This window comes from Bufo bufo, chromosome 5 (assembly GCF_905171765.1).
Source record: "Bufo bufo chromosome 5, aBufBuf1.1, whole genome shotgun sequence".
NCBI classification, from domain to species: domain Eukaryota; kingdom Metazoa; phylum Chordata; class Amphibia; order Anura; family Bufonidae; genus Bufo; species Bufo bufo.
The window spans coordinates 113,097,301-113,116,510 of NC_053393.1; the positions used below are offsets into that span (position 1 = coordinate 113,097,301).

The 19,210-nt window shown below is 41.5% G+C and overlaps 1 protein-coding gene across 2 annotated transcripts in view; it reads left to right on the forward strand.

The window, feature by feature from the left end:
- Window positions 1–19,210, forward strand: part of PREX2 (phosphatidylinositol-3,4,5-trisphosphate dependent Rac exchange factor 2) — a 430,245-nt gene that overhangs the window by 237,802 nt on the left and 173,233 nt on the right. For both annotated transcript variants that reach the window (XM_040432527.1, XM_040432528.1), the window contains exons 21-24: window positions 3,302–3,422; window positions 3,516–3,700; window positions 7,198–7,359; window positions 18,065–18,287. In XM_040432527.1, the coding sequence (XP_040288461.1) occupies window positions 3,302–3,422; window positions 3,516–3,700; window positions 7,198–7,359; window positions 18,065–18,287 (691 nt within the window). The remainder of the gene's footprint in view (window positions 1–3,301; window positions 3,423–3,515; window positions 3,701–7,197; window positions 7,360–18,064; window positions 18,288–19,210) is intronic.

Consider the following 19,210-nt stretch of genomic DNA (forward strand, 5'->3'; position numbering starts at 1 on the left):
ACTTGGGGCTCAGGATCTGCCCTGACCTCCAAAAACGTTTTCATCTCAATTACATTCCACTACTACATTCCATACAAGACCAATTAGCTACTTTACACTTCCCTATGCTTTTGTGGTTTGGGCACAAATACATGGTCGCATCATTAGTTTTATCCAGACTAAGCTACCAACAACAAGTATTACCTCTCCCCGTCCCTAAATCCTACTTCCTAACACTAGCTAAACATATCCGCTCTTTTATATGGGGCAAGAAGAAAGCTTGTCTGGCCCTGCCTGTCCTCCAAAGGCCTAGGGCATTTGGGGGCGTAGGCCTTCCTGATCGCTCACTCTATAACAGAGCCATTCTTTTGTCAAGAGCCATAGATTGGTTCAGGCAGATGCCCCACATGTCGTGGGTAGAGATGGAGGACTCAAACTCGCAGTCAGGGGTCTACTGGTTGATACTCAAACCAATCCTATCAACACACAGAACACCTGTCCAACAGTCAAAGTCACTCTTGGAGCATGGAAATGGTTCCAAAGTTCAGCCTGGGGTGTCCCACTACCCTCCCCTCTTGTACAGGTGAGAGACCTAATAGACCTAGCTCCAATTGAACTGAGACAGAGTCTTCCGATTTTGATCCAAAGTTCTGAGATTCCTGTCCTCTCTTTATTTGATTAAAGTGGGGAGGTGGGAAACAAAAGCTCCTTTATCTCACTACTTCCCAGAGCTGGAGCATATCCCCCTTTAATTTCTTTTCTACGCTCATATACATTCCACAATACACGTTACTCAGACCACTCACATGGTTTGAAAGCATGATTTGTAGCCATACTCTCCCATGAAAGCCGATTTCACAACTGTATAAAAGACTCAGCTCCCCTATCTTAATGCCAAAACCAGCTTTCATTGGTCACTGGGAGAGAGACCTGGAGATCTCATTCTCTTCCGAAGATCAATCTTGGTTATTCATGGGGCCTCATACCTCCTCAAGGTGTGTGAGAACACAAGAAAATGGGTACAAAGTTCTTACGAGGTGGTACAAAACCACTGACATCACTTGTAGATATGATTTAGCTAATACGGGCACATGTTGGCATTGTGGGGAGGAGAGAGGCACCTTCTACCATATTTGGTGGACTTGTCCATTAATTCACAAATGGTGGACCGAGATCTTTGATAGAGGCAATTTGGTATGCAAATCATCCGTATCGCTTTCCCCTCAACTAGCCCTCTTAAGCCTATTGTCCTAGGTGATGTAACACTTGTGTCCTTGTACATGGTAGATTAAATAACAGCATACAATGTCAATCAGGCCACCAGGATATTGTCATGCATTAAGCGAGGCATGGACTCGCGGAACAGGGATGTAATACTACCACTTTACAAAGCGTTGGTGCGGCCTCACCTGGAATATACACTTCAGTTCTGGGCACCAATCCATAGAAAGGACGCACTGCAGCTGGAAAAAAGTACAGAGGAGAGCGACTAAACTGATAAGGGGCATGGAGGGTCTTAGTTATGAAGAAAGATTCAAAGAATTGAATTTATTTAGTCTTGAGAAGAGACGTCTAAGGGGAACATGATTAACCTATACAAATATGGAAATGTGCCATACAAAAAATACAGTGAAAAAATGTTCAATGTAAAATGCCCTCAAAAAAAAGGGAGCACTGCCTCCGACTGAAGAAAAAGTTCAGCCTCCAGAAGCGTCATAGCTTCTTTACTATAAGAACTGTGAATCTGTGGAATAGACTTCCTCAGGACATGGTCACGGCAGGAACAGTGGACAGTTTTAAAAAGGGTTTAGAAAGATTCTTAAAAGTAAACAACATTAATGCTTATAAAAACGTGCAGAAATCTGAGTCTCATTTCCTTCTGGGATTCGCGTCCCCATCTATCCCTTGGTTAAACTTGATGGACTTATATCTTTTTTCAACCGTATCAACTATGTAACTATGTTGGTCCCATGTTCATATGTGTCCGCATTGCTGAACAAAATGAAGTTTTAGTATGTGCAAATAAGCTTCTAGCAGCAACGGGGGCGTTGCCATTACTCCTAGAGGTTCAGCTCTCTCTGCAACTGCCGCACCCCCTCTCTATTTTGATTGACAGGGCCAGGCAGTGGAAACATCATCATGTCTGGCTCTGTTAATCAAAGTGCAGGGGGCACAGCAGTTGCAGAGAGAGTGGAGCCTATAGGAGTAATGACAACGCCTCCATTGCTCCCAGAAGACAATATTTCTCAGCAATGCAGGCACATAAAAAGATAGGACCAACACAGATGCCTTCAGCAGCCAAGTGCACATGCAACAGGTCAGCCAGTTTCTTAGGTATAGATTTGCTGACAGATGCCTCCTGCCTCCTCCAGCAGCACAGGCCCCTTTAAGACTGTTGTGACATCTATCTATCTATCTATACATTACTCACAAAAAGATAGGGATATCTGGCTTTTGGGCGAAATGAATGAAAAACTTAAAAAGTTCCTGCTGCTAAGTAGAAGCATGCAATGGTGGGTATACCCACAGTGGTGGGTATACCCCCACAAAAAATGTCAATGTCTCAAAAAGCATCAATTACAGCTTGACAACGACGTCTCATACTGTTCACAAGTCAACCTATTCTCTGCTGAGGCATGGCAACCCACTCTTCTTGAAGGGCGGCCCTCAGGTCATTGAGGTTCTTGGGTACAGAGTTACGAGCCTGTACACAGCGACTCAGCTAATCCCATAGATTTTCAATGGGATTCAGGTCTGGGGAAAGTGCAGGCCACTCCATTTGAGGTACCCCAATCTTCAGAAGCCATTCCCTAATGTAGCCACCTCGATGAACTGGGGCATTCTCATCCATGAAGATTAAATTAGGCTTGTGTTGTTCATGCAGAGGTACAATGACTGGATTTATGATGTTATTTAAATAGTATGGGCTTCTCACAAAGTGTACGGCAGTTTTGTAATGACTAGACACACCTGCCCACACTGTAACACCACCACCAAAGGCTCATCTGGTGACAACAGTTAGCGCTCTTCTTAATGTCTCCAACATAGTTGGAAGCCATCATTTCTTCTCAGCGTGAATCGACTTTCATCAGTGAACAGCACTGGTCCCTCATCCAACATAGTTGCTCCCTGGCCCATGCAAGATGAGGAGAGAGACTGGCCTAAAATATCTTCTACAGCATCATGAGTTCTGTAAAAAAAAAAAATTGAGGCTGCCTCTTTATTATATGCCACTACATATAGTAGTCCAGTCCAGTCAGAGTGAACAGTACAGGCTGAATTAATTTCTTTTTTAACATGTCTGTCTTCTTTTTATTTTTAGCAAGATTCCATACAGTGGATATATGACAGTACTGAGAGTGCCAAGGAAGACATCTTGAAGCCTACACACCCCAAACCTCTAGGAGAAAATGATGGGGATGGTTTTGATTGCAAAGTAGAAGGTACTGTCAGGTTACACTTCTCAACATTTTCCTTTTATACAGTTACGCTTTTACTGCACACATCATTGATTCATGTCTATTTCTCTTCCAAAGAGGTTATTGACAAGTTTAGTACCATGGCAATAATAGACGGAAAGAAGGATCATGTAAGCCTCACAGTGGATAACGTTCACCTGGAGTACGGAGTCATTTATGAATATGACAGCACAGCAGGAATCAAATGTCATGTAGTGGAGAAGATGGTAGAACCAAAGGGCTTTTTTAGCTTAAGTGCCAAGGTGAGAACTGCTGAGAGTATGAATACAAAAAAGGGAAACTTAGACCCTCATGAAAAAACAAAGAGTATAGAAAAATAATTTCATGTAGAGAACTGCACACTAGATATTGTGTTATACTGGGCTAGACAGCAAGTGCGTGTAAGTCAGTGTGGACCTACTTGCCCCCAATATGGTGTCTTGATTGTCTGTTCACTGTGGCCAATTTCATGTGTGCTCCATGTGATATGGTTTCATCACTATATGAGGGCTCAGGAAAGACTCTTTGTATCTAGAAACAGAGGAAATTAATTAAATAGATATTCCTAAGTCTTGATGGAAACATAATGGATGGTGCTTAACTGATCTACAGCCCTATGGCATTTTTTTCATTATGGGATGTTAAGGGGGTTGTCCAGGCTTTTACTATTGATGACCTTCCTCGTGATAGGTCTTCAATATCAGATTGGCGGGAGTCTGACACCTGGCACCCTCTCCGATCATCTGTGTGAGAAGACGGCGCACACAGTGTGCACGTGCCGTCTCCTGTCTCTCTTCCTGTCTGCTGTTGCGGTCTATGGTCTTTGCCATAAACAGCAGCGGTGAACAGAAAGAGATACGGGAGATGTCACGTGCACACTGTGTGCCCCGTCTCCTCATACAGCTGATCGGCGGGGGTGTTGGACCCACACCGATCTGATATTGATGACCTATCCTAAGTATACATCATCAATAGTAAAATCCTGGACAACCCCTTGAAACTAGTTCAGCGTGATTACCAGAAAAAAGCCCTCTACTCTGAGCTGAGAGCGATCATGAACATGACTCTCAGTGGATGCCTGGTGAGATTACAATTCCCGCATGATTGCTGATTGTGGGCGCATCCATTAAATAGACCCACAGTTACTTTGGGGGAAAACTCTTTTGACTTTTGATATTCAAAGTATAAACATCTCTTACCTAAAACCCACGTACTTGATATATTTGCTTCTTAAATACACTCTTTTGTCTGTAACTAGTAATGGGCTCACACTTACTGCACCCGATAAGTAATTCCATGTTCACATTTTATTCAACAGATTTTAGACATGGAAATAAATATATAATGTGTTACTGGTATCCATGAGCAGATAACAAATGAGCTTGAAGTCGACTTTCCGAAGTTCCCAGGGTTCATTTTACCACTGGAAGTCTTTAACTCAGAATATTGAGTTCTTTGAGGACCCAGACAACTGATGAACCCAGATAAAGAGAATATCTCAAGATTCCTGAAATTCTTTCTTTGCATTTTCCTGCAGTCCTCAAATGGCTTTTTTAGACTAAGAACATTTCCGGTTGTTTTTTTCTGCGTAACAAATAAGAGAATCTATAGGATCTGTATCTCATAGAGCTGTCCCAAGGGGCCTCCATAGATTGCAGCCATAGTCAATTGAAAGTCAGGCAATGTTAAAAACGATCCAGACCAGACCTGTCATTTGGTTTATGACGCAGTGGCTGTGGCATGAGATAAAGAATTTTTCCAGTCTCGGATCATTGTCCTGTTTATCTATGATTATATAAAAATAGATATACATTGGTATAAATGTATGATAAAACACAAAAAACGTCTCTGAAAAGAAGGTACTTAAGTAGCTCTCATCTAAAAACCACTTTAATCTCCTCTTAGGACATTGGACAGAGACATTCATAGCGTTTTCTTATGTCTCTTGTGGTAGCAGCTGGAGCTTTTGGTGTATAGGACACCTACAGTTTTTAAAGGGAATCAGTCACCAGGAAATTCACTGTTAAACAATGCCTTGTAGGGCTATCTCAGCTGAATGTAATGATACCTTTCACTTAGCGATCTGTTACTTCATTCTGGAGGAAAGTTATTTTTAATCCATACGCGAATGAACAGTTTAAGTGCATCGAGGGCGGGCTGAAGCCACACTGTGCACCCTTGCTCCCCCTTCTTCCTTTGCCATTTTCTCTTCTTTTTGATAGTGATCATGTCTGGCACTGTTGATCAAGAAGGAGAGCGAGGGGCTGGAAAAAGAAGCAAGGAGGATCTTGCATCTGTGCAAAGAGTTGTTTGGGCCAGCCCTCAGTGCACTTAAAGGGGTTCTCCAGTACTGATTTAAAATGACCACTAGAAATCTGTCCTAGAATGTGAGGCGTACTGGTTGCCTCCACTTGCAGATTTGCCCAGGGCAGAGTGGGGGAGGGGCCTGACTACACACTACGTTTTGGCACTTGCATATACTACATATTGGTGAATTTTTATTAGGCAGGAACAAATTATTACCTTCTATTGTAGGACAGTGTAGTGAGGCCCTGCCCCCTCACCCCCATAGGCAGCTCAGCAACTGGTGGCAACTTGCCCTGCTCACATTCTAGGACAGGAGGATGGTGGCCATTTTAAATCATTCCAAGAGAACCCCTTTAACATTTGCATATGGATTAAAAGCACTTTTTCTCCAAAATAAAGCAACAGATAGCTAAGTGTAAAGTATCATTACATTCAGCTGAGCTGATCCTACAAGACATGGTTAGTGAATTTCCTGGTGACAAGACTCCCTTTAAAGAGCTTGTCCACTGGATCATGGAACCACCATGTTGCCTGAAATCAGTGGGCTTACTTGTACTCTGTAGATGCTACCATTCCCCTGGCTTTTTGCACCAGCTCTTAGTTATGAGGGATCACAATCATTCTGTTTCCTCCATATGTCCTAAAAGGAATTGTCTAAAGTGAAAAGCCCCTTTTTTAGCTACGATATGCCACCAATATCTACTACAAGGTTCTACTACAAGAAACTTAGACTAGCACATTCCTATTCACAGGTGCATATCCATAAAGCAAACATGGTTGATAAATAAATGGCTGCACAACTTTACACAATACAAACAATAGAGCTGAGAAATGGGGATCATTCTAAATTCAAGTGGTATTATACCTACTATAGATGGAAAAATGGAAGCTCTTAGTGCACATTTTGATCAAACTTGTGTCGGGCCCATCTACCAGGCATCTGCGGTAATTTACCGCCTCTCTTGGACTTATCTAAGCCTACATTTTCTGGGCATTTGTACTCTGCTCAGAAGCCCCAGGCAGATGGGTGTTGCTCAGTCTAAAATCAATATCTAATAGGTTCAGGTCCCACCTATCTTTAGAACAGAGCACACACACATGGTCGCCCTCCATTCATTTCTATAGGAGTGCCAAAATAGCCGAGCAGCTATTTTCAGAAGTCCCATTGAAATGAATGGGAAGCGTGGCCAACGCTCTATTCACTTCTATTGGGCTGCCGGAAATGGCCGAACTAGCGCTAGCGAAATGAACGGAGGGTGGCTGCACATGCTTCGTGCACCCTCCTTCGTTCTAAAGATTGATGTGGGTCCCAAAGGTGGGACCTGCACCTATCAGACATTGGGGGCATAGCCTAGCGATATGCCCCCAATGTACAAGATGAGAATACCCCTTTAAGAATATAGTAATGTTTTTCCAGCTTTATATACCAATATGTTCTTTTTCTCTTACACAGATCTTAGATGCTCTTGCAAGAAGTGATGAGCAATTTGTACAAAACTGCAGCAATCTTCACTCCTTACATGAAGTCATTCCACCTGAACTGCACAATAAATTTAACATCATTTGTCGGGAGAAAATTGAACACATCTACCGGCGGATCACTAGCTATAGAAAGGTAACTAAGGTTTTACTACTTTGCCATTTGTACTACTGCTGTAAATATGTAATTTCTGGCTGAACACATACATGTGTTGTAAAAGGTATTGGAGCAATATCATGTGACCCTCGAATTGTGCCGATCATTTATAGATTGGCCAGTAATACCCTTATATAATGATAGCAGATTGCCTTTAATAGCAAACGTTTTTCGGTAATAAGACAATTTTCTCTACTTTAGTAGCCTATAGCCATATGCTAGACTCTGTACCGCATTGACTCCAAATGATAAGGACTTTTCTGCTGATATAATTACAGGGAAATGGCTAGGAACCTGAAATTCCCTGCAGCTTTTTATATTGTAGTGTATGGCTCTAGTGCTAAATAGTGTGGTTAACGGGGTTCTCCAGGAATTAAGAACATGAAAATAAATAAATATTACTTTATTATAACTATATTCCCAAATACCTTTCATTACTTAGAATGGCTTGTTTTGTCTGGGGAGCAATCATTAGGAGAAGTAAAATGGCTGCCGTCTTATTAGTACACACAAAACCTGTCCTAATCACACAGGAGGACAAGTTACTTCAGAACACTGAGCTAAAGAGCTGCCTCATCCTCCTCTGGCTCCTAATAGCTGGCTCGGCTATTTCCATCAGGCCCATAGAAGTGAATGGGAGCATTGGGCGGTTGTGCACGGTGCACTCCCATTCACTTCTATGAGGAAAGCGCTTGGTGGTGGCCAGAGACCTTCAGCCACCACATTGGCCCGCTCCGTTCTCGATATACCTGTAGGTGCAGGTCCCAGAGGTAAGACCCACACCTATCAGACAATGGGGGCATATCCTAGCAATATGCCCCCATTGTCTCAGATGAGACAGGCCCTTTAAGGCTGGTTTCACACATAGTTTATTTTTGGCATGTTGAAGATTTTCACTTTTTTGCTGCGTTTATTTTTAACTGGCTTTTTTCATGGTGTTTTTTCAGCATTTTATTCATGCATCCAGATGTTAGTCTATAGCGGGGATCAGCAACCTTTGGCACTCCAGCTGCTGTAAAACTACAACTCCCAGCACGCACAATTACTCTGCTATTCTTGTAACTCCCATAGAAGTGAAAGGAAGATTCTGGGAGTTGTAGTTTTAGAACAGCTGGAGTGCCCGTGGTTGCTGGTCTATAGTGTGCTGAAATTTACACAGACAAATATTTTATATTTTTATTTTTTGTGCTTTTTGGGTGTTTTTGTCAAAAGCATGGCATGCTTTAAATGTGGTGTTAAATGTGGTGTTTGTTCAGGCATTGTTCCTGGAGGGAATTGAAAACACCTGAAAAAAAAAACACCTGTTATAATTATATACCATAGTTTAAAAAAAATCTGTAAATGAGAGACCAAAAACACAGAAAAACTTGAAATAAAAAGGTAAAACATGCATGTCATTTTTCCCACTGAAAGAACTTCAAAGAAAAAAAAAATTATGCGTCAAGGATTCTGGCTCATATATCATGTGCCTTCTTTACCTAATGGTAAATACAGGACAAGATTTAAGCAAAAAGTCACAGTGAGAAAAAAAACCCCAGTTCTAAGGCAGTGTTCTTCTACCTCCTGGTATCTAGCTGTCGGGTCATTCCCTGGGGAACTAAGTCGGAGAGCACGATTGTAAGGCATCTTTCACACGGGCGTTGCGGATTGGGGCCGGATGCATTTAGGGAAAATGGTGCGATTTTGACACTAAAACAAGTCAGTTTTCACTGCGAATGCGTTCCATGTTTGTGTTTTTTTCCGCGCGGGTGCAAAACATTGTAATGCGTTTTGCACGCGCGTGAGAAAAATCTGCATTTTTGGTACCCAGACCCGAACTGGGACTTCTTCACAGAAGTTCGGGTTTGGGTTAGGTGTTGTGTAGATGTTATTATTTTCCCTTATAACATGGTTATAAGAAAAAATAATAGCATTCTTAATACAGAATGCATAGTACAAATTTTAAAAATAAAATTTAACTCACCTTAATCCACTTGATCGCGCAGCCCGGCTTCTCTTCTGTGAGGTGTAGGACCTTTGATGATGTCACTGCGCTCATCACATGGTCCATCACATGATCTTTTACCATGGTGATGGATCATGTGACGGACCATGTGATGAGCGAAGTGACGTCATCAAAGGTCCTTTTCCTGTGCACAGCAAAGAAGAAGACAGAAGAGAAGCCGGGCTGCGCGATCAAGTGGATTAAGGTGAGTTATATTATTTTTTAATTTTTTTTAGCCCCTCCAGCCCTATTGTACTATGCATTCTGTATTAAGAATGCTATTATTTTCCCTTATAACCATGGTTTAAGGGAAAATAATAATGATTGGGTCCCCATCCCGATCGTCTCCTAGCAACCATGCGTGAAAATCGCACCGCATCCGCACTTGCTTGCGGATGCTTGCGATTTTCACGCAGCCCCATTCAGAATATAGAACATGCTGCCTTTTTAACGCAACGCACAAGTGATGCGTGAAAATCACCGCTTGTGTGCACAGCCCCATAGAAATGAATGGGTCCAGATTCAGTGCGGGTGCAATGCGTTCACGTCACGCATTGCACCCGCGTGGAAAACTCGCCCGTGTGAAAGAGGCATAAGGATGCTGACACATACTCAAGCTTTTTGATGCCGTTTTTGAAGCCCAAATCAGGGGTGGATCATAAGAGGAGAAAAAGTATAAAGGACAGATACGGGTTCTCCAGTTTTTTCAATCCACTCCTGGTTTTGGCTTCAAAAACTGCATAAAAAAACCTGAACGTATATCAGCACCCTATAGGATAAATATCTACACCCTACTGTCAAATTGTACAAGTGTTTTTGGGCTGTCATTTTTAGTCATGTAAGGTTTTTTCAGACTTTTTTTTTCCTGTGGAGAAAATGCCAAGGAAGCAAAAAAGTCAGGAAACTATCATAAAATGCATCTGCAAACACATTGTCAAAAACGCTTTGGGGGTTTTGGGGATTTTTTTTCTTGAGCTTAAGACTGCCACTTGTGAAGATTTGTAGAAGATACTGGCTCTGATTATTCCATTTATCATAGTGTGGCATAATTACTTTAAAGCAATGTTTCATTTTTCAAACAGCATATTTTATGCCAGTAAATTTGACACATCTATAGAGCCATTGATTTTTAGGGTAATTAAGAATATGAAAATATATCAAGCTTCATTACAGGAAATGATGCATGAATGATGCTGAAAAAAAGTAAATGCTCGGTTCCTTTAAGGAATATTTTACCATACTCTGTGCAGATTGACTCTTTGGACAGTGGATTTGCTAGCACCAAGCCCCAGGAACACAAGCCCCAGGTCGTTTGTCTGGTTCCTCCGCATCACACAGCTTCAAGGATTGACACAGGCAGTAGTCCCATACGTGTTTCCTCTCCTTCCACCAGTGCCCCATAATGCCTCAAGTACAGTATATTCAGTCTACCAGCACACAGTATTTAGATATAAGAGCAATCTTCTGGGTCTATGGTCCATTAAAGCACTCCATATACCGTATAGTAAGTCCAAAAATAAGTAATGAGTGTTTCTCAAATGCACCAAAATGACCTTTAAATGCTATGGACACATTTGCACTAAATTTTTCTATTGTCATTTTTGCTTCCTAAATGCACAAGTTGACTCAAGGTAACATCTAACGTATGTAAAGATAATTTCATCCTTGTCAAAAATTTGACATACTCACATTTACTAGGGATTTTTACAGACTGCAATGTAGGATCAGTACAAGATACATTAAATATCACAGTTAGTGTTGAGTCAAACTAATTGACTTTGATCCAAATTTCAGGAAAAATTTGATTTGCGCGAAGCCGAATTTCTTTAGTTAATGAATGTATTTTTCCAAAAATGGTGGCAAACAAAAAAATACATACTCACCTGATCCATTTGCTTGCGGAGAGGCCGTTGCGGCCATCTTCATTGAAGATACTGTGCAAAATCTCGCAGGGGTGACATGTGACATTTCCAGGCGACTTTGTGCGGTGTCTTCAATCAAGATTGCACAACGGCTTTGTGAGCAAATGGAAAAGGTGAGTATGTTTTTCTTTTACCGGATTAACCCCTGAAAGGCCTTAATTTTAATCTCAGATACTGCAATCAGCAATGAACGCGGTGTCTGAGGTGTTCAATGACGGGGGGGGGGGGGGTTGCGCGATCGCCGTTCTCCGTCATTGTGCTCGCTACATACAAAGGAATGTAGCAATTCTTTGTGAAATTCGGTCAAGCAGTTGAATTTTTTTTACTTTGCCCATCACTAATCACAGTGCATTTGCAAAGTTATCAAGCGTTTTGCATGTTTACAAAAGTGTTATATTATGTTCAAACTTGCACATTTATTTTAACGATTTTTGTATGGCATGTAAAGCAAATTCCTATTTATTTTTTATTTATTTTTTTACTTTAAAGTTTTTTTGGGGGGAATATTATCTATCAAAGGAAGCCTGCATTGCCTACTGAAAGATTCATACTAACTTGCTCCCTGTGGTTCCGATCCTGCATGCTGGCTCCCATTCCTCCATCTTCCCCTAGCTGGAATGTAAGAATAAGCAGGGGACGGGACGATGGAGGAACAGGAGCTAGAGCGCAGGACTGGAATAGTGAGGGCAGGTATGTATGAATCTTACAGTAGGCCATGTTGGCTAGGAGTCCCCCATTAATATTTAATATCCTTAGAAGACTCTTTTAAGGGCCATACAAGTTTTCAAACCTATAAAATCTCAAAATGATATTCTTATAATTATATTATTTTCTTCTTTTAAACTAAGTTTGCCAAAGTTTTTCCCCCCTAAGTCATTTTCTTTTATTCAAGTTTACTGATCAATAGAAACCAAAAATCCAACATTTCAGGAAGTGACAGATTTTGGAAGTTGCTAAATGCTTCAAAAAGATTGTGTGCACGTCCTCTCTGTGCAGAGGTAGCCAGTAACCATAGCAACCGTTATTGCATCGAATGCTTGAACATTTTGTCTGCAAAAGTGGAGTTCTAAAAATAAGCTCTTTGCATCGTATGTCCGTACATTGTGCACTTTGTAGAAGTTACATATCACTTGAAGGCCCCTAAATTCCTAAAAATGACCTGATTGCATTAGATTCTGGAATGCCGTCTCTTTAGAGGCAGTGCTGGAGATTCAGAAAGAAGATCATTTAGAAAGGCAATGAATAAAGTCAATCCCTTACTGTCCAAAACTGATGAACTTATAAAGATGTGAAAATTAGAAAATTAGAAAAATGGCATGTTGAATATAGTGCTGTCAAAGGGTTTGTGGGTAGAATGATATCCTTTTACCCTTTACATGCACCAGGACATAACTGCGCTTTGAATGCATGGAACAGGCTCCCAAGCTGGCTCCATATGTGGAGAGTGCCCCCAGCCACAGTGACCTGGATCGGAGGTGACTCCTTAAATGCTGCAGTCAATAGCAACTTTAGCATCTGAGTGGTTAGACAATGTGAGTGTTCCCTCTGCCCTCCACTTGGAGCTCCATGCTTTTAAAGCCTCCGAGGCCAGGACACAGTAAAATTTCTGTTAGGCTACTTTCACACTGGCGTTTTGGCTTTCCGTTTGTGAGATCCGTTCAGGGCTCACACAAGCGGTCCAAAACTGATCAGTTTTGCCCTAATGCATTCTGAATGGGAAAGGATCCGCTCAGAATGCATCAGTTTTTCCTCTAATCAGTCTCCATTCCGCTTTGGAGGCGGAGACCAAAACGCTGCTTGCAGCGTTTTGGTGTCCATCTGACGAAACTGAGCCAAACGGATCCCGCCTGACACACAATGTAAGTCAATGAGGACGGATCCGTTTTCTATGACACAATCTGGCATAATAGAAAACAGATCCGTACTCCATTGACTTTCAATGGTGTTCAAGACGAATCCGTCTTGGCTACGGTAAAGATAATACAAACAGATCCGTTCTGAACGGAGACAGACATTTGTATTATCTGAACGGATCCGTCTGTGCAGATCCATGACAGATCCGCACCAAACGCGAGTGTGAAAGTAGCCTTAGTTGCAATAGTATACTACTGCAGTCTAATGTATAAACTAGAGATGAGCGAAGTTTGCCAACAAATTCGATTTGTGCCGAATTAATTTGTCACAAATTGCTATAAATCAAGTATACCCGTATGTCACGGTGGCTGAGGGAATGTATGGAACGGACTGCTGCAGTGACAATAGTAGCCCCATGACAGAGTGTGGAGAAGGGCAGCGGCGGCAACAGTGACAGTAGTGGCCCCATGACGCAGTAGGGAGGGTGTCAGCAGCAGTAGTGATGTACACGGCGATATATCACACCTGCCTTTAATACTGAGGTACACTAACTGTATCACTAAAATAACAGATTATTTATGAATGTTAGGGCACTGCACAGTGATGCACATGGTGATATATTACACCTGCCTTTAAGGCTACATTCACACGTCCGTTTGTGTTTTGCAGTCTGCAAAACACGGATCTGCAAAAAATATTGATGATGTCCATTTGGCATCGGTATTTCATCAATTTTTTTGCGGACCTATGGTAACAATGCCAATCAATGTTGGTGCACTAGAACGTGATGCAGACAGCAATATATTACACCTGCCTTTAATACTGAGGCACAGTAACTGTATCACTAACAGAACGGAATAACTATGAATGTTAGGGCACTGCACAGTGATGCACATGGTGATATATTACACCTGCCTTTAAGCCTATATTCACACGGCCGTATGTGTTTTCCGACCCACAAAACACGGATCTGCAAAAAATACGGATGACGTCTATATTGCATCCGTTTTTCTGCAGACCCATTGTAACAATGACTATCCTTGTCCGCCAAATGGACAAGAATAGGACATGTTCTATCTTTTTTGCGTGGCTACGGAATTGATATTCAGATGTGGACAGAACACGGTGTGCTATCCGCATTGAAATAAATGGGTCCGCATTCTATCCGCAAAAAAACCCCGAAACAAAATATTTTCATGTGCACGAGGCCTAATACTGGGGCACAGTAACTGTATCCTTAACAGAACGCATTAACTATGAATGTTGGTGCACTGCACAGTGATGCACATGGCGATACACTCTCCACTATAGTCCCATTAACAGTTTGCAGCAACACTGTCCCTAGCGCATGAGCGCGTGTCACGTTTCTCTCTATGCTCAGCTCACAGTAGTGATGGCCAGTCCATGACCATTTCTTTTACAGTCCAATAATCTAGAATTTCCTTTAGGAAACTGAATAATTTTCAAAAGTTTCAATCTTAAACTTGACTTCATACCTCATTTGTGATTTGTGTCAAGAAGTTTCTGATACAGCACCCATAGAATTCTGTGTACTTACAATGCATTTAGAAAGTCAGACCCTTTCATCTTTTTCACATTTGGTTGTGTTGTGGCCCTGTGCTAAAATAAAAATAAAAGTTTCCCTCATCAATCTGCATTCAATCAAAAACTAAAATCTTGCATGGACATAAGTATTCAGCCCCTTTACTGTGACACTTCCATTTCACATGTGAAAGCTCAGTGACTGGTTGTCAGATGTCACATGTTGACATGGACAGACCGGGTACCCAATACAAAGCCATTGCTTGTTAACTGCTCTGCTCTCTGGTTTAACTACTTCCTGACCGCCCATTGACTATAAACGTCCTGGGCAGTCGGGTTTATCTCTGAATGGATGTTCTGAGATGGCAGCTGCACGCTAATCGTCAGTAACAGCAGGACACCCCAGAAAGAAGGCAGGGACCTTCCTGGGTGTTCCCTGCCTTCTAGATCACTGTATACACAGCGCTGAACGAGCGCTGTGTATACAGATCAGGAAGCGACATGCCGATTCCTGTCCCGGACCAGTGGTCATGTGACCCCCGGGGCCGGGGGAGTGCAGGAGCTGTTGGGTCTTCCATACATCTCGATCAGCCCTGCACTGAGGCTGTACAGCATAGTATAGTGCTGTGCAGCCGCTCTGGGTGGTGTATTTCTATGTCGGCCCCAGTTACAGAAGAAATCAATAGTAAAAAAATAAAAAAAAGAAGTTAAATGTCCCCCCAAATACTTTATTAAAATTTTTAAAAAAATAGAAGAAAAAAAATAGACATATTTGGTATCATCGCGTCCACAACTACCGACTCTAAAATAATATTATCTCCTCTACCCCATCAGGTGAACGCAGTAGAAAGAAAAGAAATAAATAAACATTGCGCCAAAAGTGATTTTTTTTGTAAGAACACCTCCCAAAATGAATGTTAATCAATCAAAATGTCGTATGTACCCCAAAATGGTAGCAATAAAAACGTCACCTCATCCCGCAAAAAATGAGCCTCCACACAAGACCATAGCCAGAAATATAAAAAAAAATATGGCTCTATGAAAATTGCAACACAAAAACATAAATTTGTTTTCAAAAAATGCTCTTATTGTGTAAAATGTAAAATATATATATATATTTGGTATCGCTGTGTCCTTAACAATTGGCTCTACAAAAATATCACATGATCTACCCCATCAAGTGAACGGTGTAAAAAAAACAAATAAAAATTATGCCAAAACAGCTTTTTTTTAGTCACCTCACAAAAAACATAATATCAATCAAAAAGTCATATGTACTCCAAAATGGCAGCAATAAAAACGTCACCTCATCCCGCAAAAAACAAGCCCTCACACAAGACTATAGCCAGAAAAATGAAAAAAATATCTCTAAGAAAATGGCAACACAAAAACATGATTTTTTTTCTAAAAATGTTTTTAAACGTAAAAAATAAATAAAAAATAGACATATTTGGTATCCTTGCATCCGTAATGACCAGATCTATAAAAATATCACTTCTACCCTATCAAGTGAATGGTGATAAAAATGAGATAAAAAGCAACCAGAAAGCCAAATGTATCACAAAATAGCCAATAAAAGTCACAGCTTGTCTCGCACCAAATAAGCTCATTCAACAAAAAATAAAAAAGTTATCGCTCTTAAAAACCATGACAGAAAATTCCATGTTAGAAAATCCAGATGCCTCTCCTTCCCTTCTGAGCCCTGGCGTATACCCAAATAACAGTTTATGACCACAGTTGGGGTGTTACTGTATTCAGGAGAAAGTGGGTAGCAAATTGTGGGGGGATATTCTCCTGTTATCTTTTATGAAAAATAAATTTTGGGCCTAAAGAATCATTTTTTTTTTATTTTCACACCAAGTATAAAAAATTCTGTAAAACACCTGTTGAGTGAATTGCTCGGTACACCCCTTAAAAATTCCTTGGGTGGTGTAGTTTACAAAATGTGCTCACTTTTTGGGGGTTTTCACTGTGGGGATACCTCAGAGTCTCTTCAAATGCAGCATGGTGCCCAAAGACCATTCCAGCAAAATCTGCCCTCCAAAAACCATATCCTTGCCTCCTATGCCCAAACAGGGGTATACGACCACATATGGGGTGTTTCTGCAAACTGCAGAATCAAGGTAATAAATATTGAGGTTTGTTTTGTTGTTAACCCTTGATGTGTTCCAGTAAAAAAATTATTAAAATGGAAAATTTACTATATTGCTTTAATTCCTGTGGAATACCTAATGGGTTAACAACATTTCTAAAACCAGTTTTGAATAGTTTGAGGGGTATCGTTTCTAAAATGGGGTCATTTATGGGTTGGTTCTATTATGGTTCTATAAAGTTGACATTAGAAATTTTCTTGAAATTTCAAAAATTGCTTCTAAAATTCTAAACCTTCTAGCGACTTAAAAAAATAAAATTACATTACTAAAATGAAGCCAAAATAAAGTAGACATATGGTGAATGTTAATGAATGAATATTTTATGAGGCATCACTATCAGTCTTAAAAGCAGAGATTCAAATTTAGAATTTTTTTTTTAACATTTTCGTTAACTTTTGGATTTTTTTTATAAATAAAGGTAAAACATATTGACTCAAATTTACTATTAACATGAAGTACAATGTGTCACAAGAAAACAATCTCTGAATGGCTTGGATAGAGTTATTGCCACATAAAGTGACACATGTCAGATTAGCAAAATTAGGCCTGGTCAGGAAGGGGCTAAATGGCCCAGCCTGGAAGTGGTTAAAGAGTGGGGTCATCAGTGGGGCTCTCCTATGATGTCCATTGCCCTAATAGGATATTTGGTAAGGGGATATTGAGATGAAATCCCCTTTAAAATGTAGGAGCATCACTAAATAAATAGGTCATGGGAAGATAGAAATGTCTGTTACCTACTAAATACTTTACTTATCTATAATAATAAAATCCCTGTGTCAGTGCGCCGTGTCCGTGTGTGTTTCACCAGTTTTGCACTGCGCATGCGCGGTGTCCAATCAGGACACAGCGCTCCACACGGACACAGCGCTACACACAAGTTTCCCTGCAGGGTGTCACCCTATAGGCAAGCCACAGCTCCCCTACCGCTGTCCGCTCCTGCCACAGTTCCCCCACCGCCGTCCGCTTCTGCCACAGTTCCCCATCCAGCCAGTGCGCATACGCTGCCTTCGCTGCACGGGGTGTGGTCTGTGCGGACGGCGTGTGGGGGGCGGCATTAATCTGCTGGAGCGCGTGTGATTGCTCTGCGCGCCAGCCAATTCTAGCGCCTGTTATTGTAACGGGCATAATGTCTAGTAGTTAATATATTGAAGATACACTGTAAACTATAATCATGATGACTGTTAGTACGGTAATTATATTATTTTCCAATATCTTTTCTTTGCATGTAGTTTTCAAGGGTCCTAAAAAATCGAGCCTGGCCTACATTCAAACAAGCCAAGTCAAAGATATCACCTCTGCACAGCAGTGATTTCTGCCCAACAAACTGCCATTTCAATGTAATGGAGGTGTCATACCCCAAAACCTTGACGTCGCTTGGGAGCGCATTTGGGGTCCAGTTGGACAGCAGAAAGCAACCATCCCAAGACAAGGAGAATAAAAATATGGAGCAAGGTGACTATTCATTGTTTATATCGAGAAACCCCACCTATCCCTTGGTTGAACTTGATAGACTTTTTTCAACTGTATTAACTATGTAATCAGTGACTATTGTAAGCAGGGCTGTGACAAGGCCATTTGGTGCCCAGGGCGAAGATGGCAAACTGCGCCCCCCCCCCCCCCCCCCGTTTTTAAGAAAGAATCAATGTTGTTTCAAAACAAGAATATACTTAAAGCAATAGAACAAAGGACTGTGGGACTTTGAAAGTATTCATTTTAAAACACGTGTGTAAACACGAATATGAACTTTGCCCCACGATAGCTCTTTTGTAGAACCCCCATAAAAACTTACAGTTACTTGACTTGGCCCTTGGGGATCTCGGACGCCACTTCAACACTTGGCCGGGGGCTCGGCGGAGCTGATGTTGTGCTTTATCCTAATGAGAAAGATTTCATAATAAGGATTTGGAGAAGGGGCAGAGGAATAGCAGAGCAGGGAGAGGCTGGTGCTGCTACTAGGGGGTCATACCATGGGGGAGTAATAAAGCCCACCATAATGCCCCCCCCAGTAGTAATAATTCTCCTTATAATATGCAAAACATACCCCTTTGTAATGCCCCCAGTTGAGCTAATGTTCCCATAATGTGCCAACATAAAATACCCCTTCTCAGTGCCCCCGTAGATGACCCCCATAGTGCTCCCCCCTTCCCCATAGTACCCACCATAATGTGTCCCAGTATAAAATGCCCCTATACAGAGCCCCCCATATAAAATATCTTCTTTTTAGCCTCAGTAGATGCCCCTAAATAATCTGCAGTAAGATGTGCCCCCATAGATGCCCCCATATCATGTGCCAGTAGCCAGAGCCCCCCCCATATCATGTGCCAGTAGCCAGAGTGCCCCCATATCATGTGCCAGTAGCCAGAGTGCCCCCATAT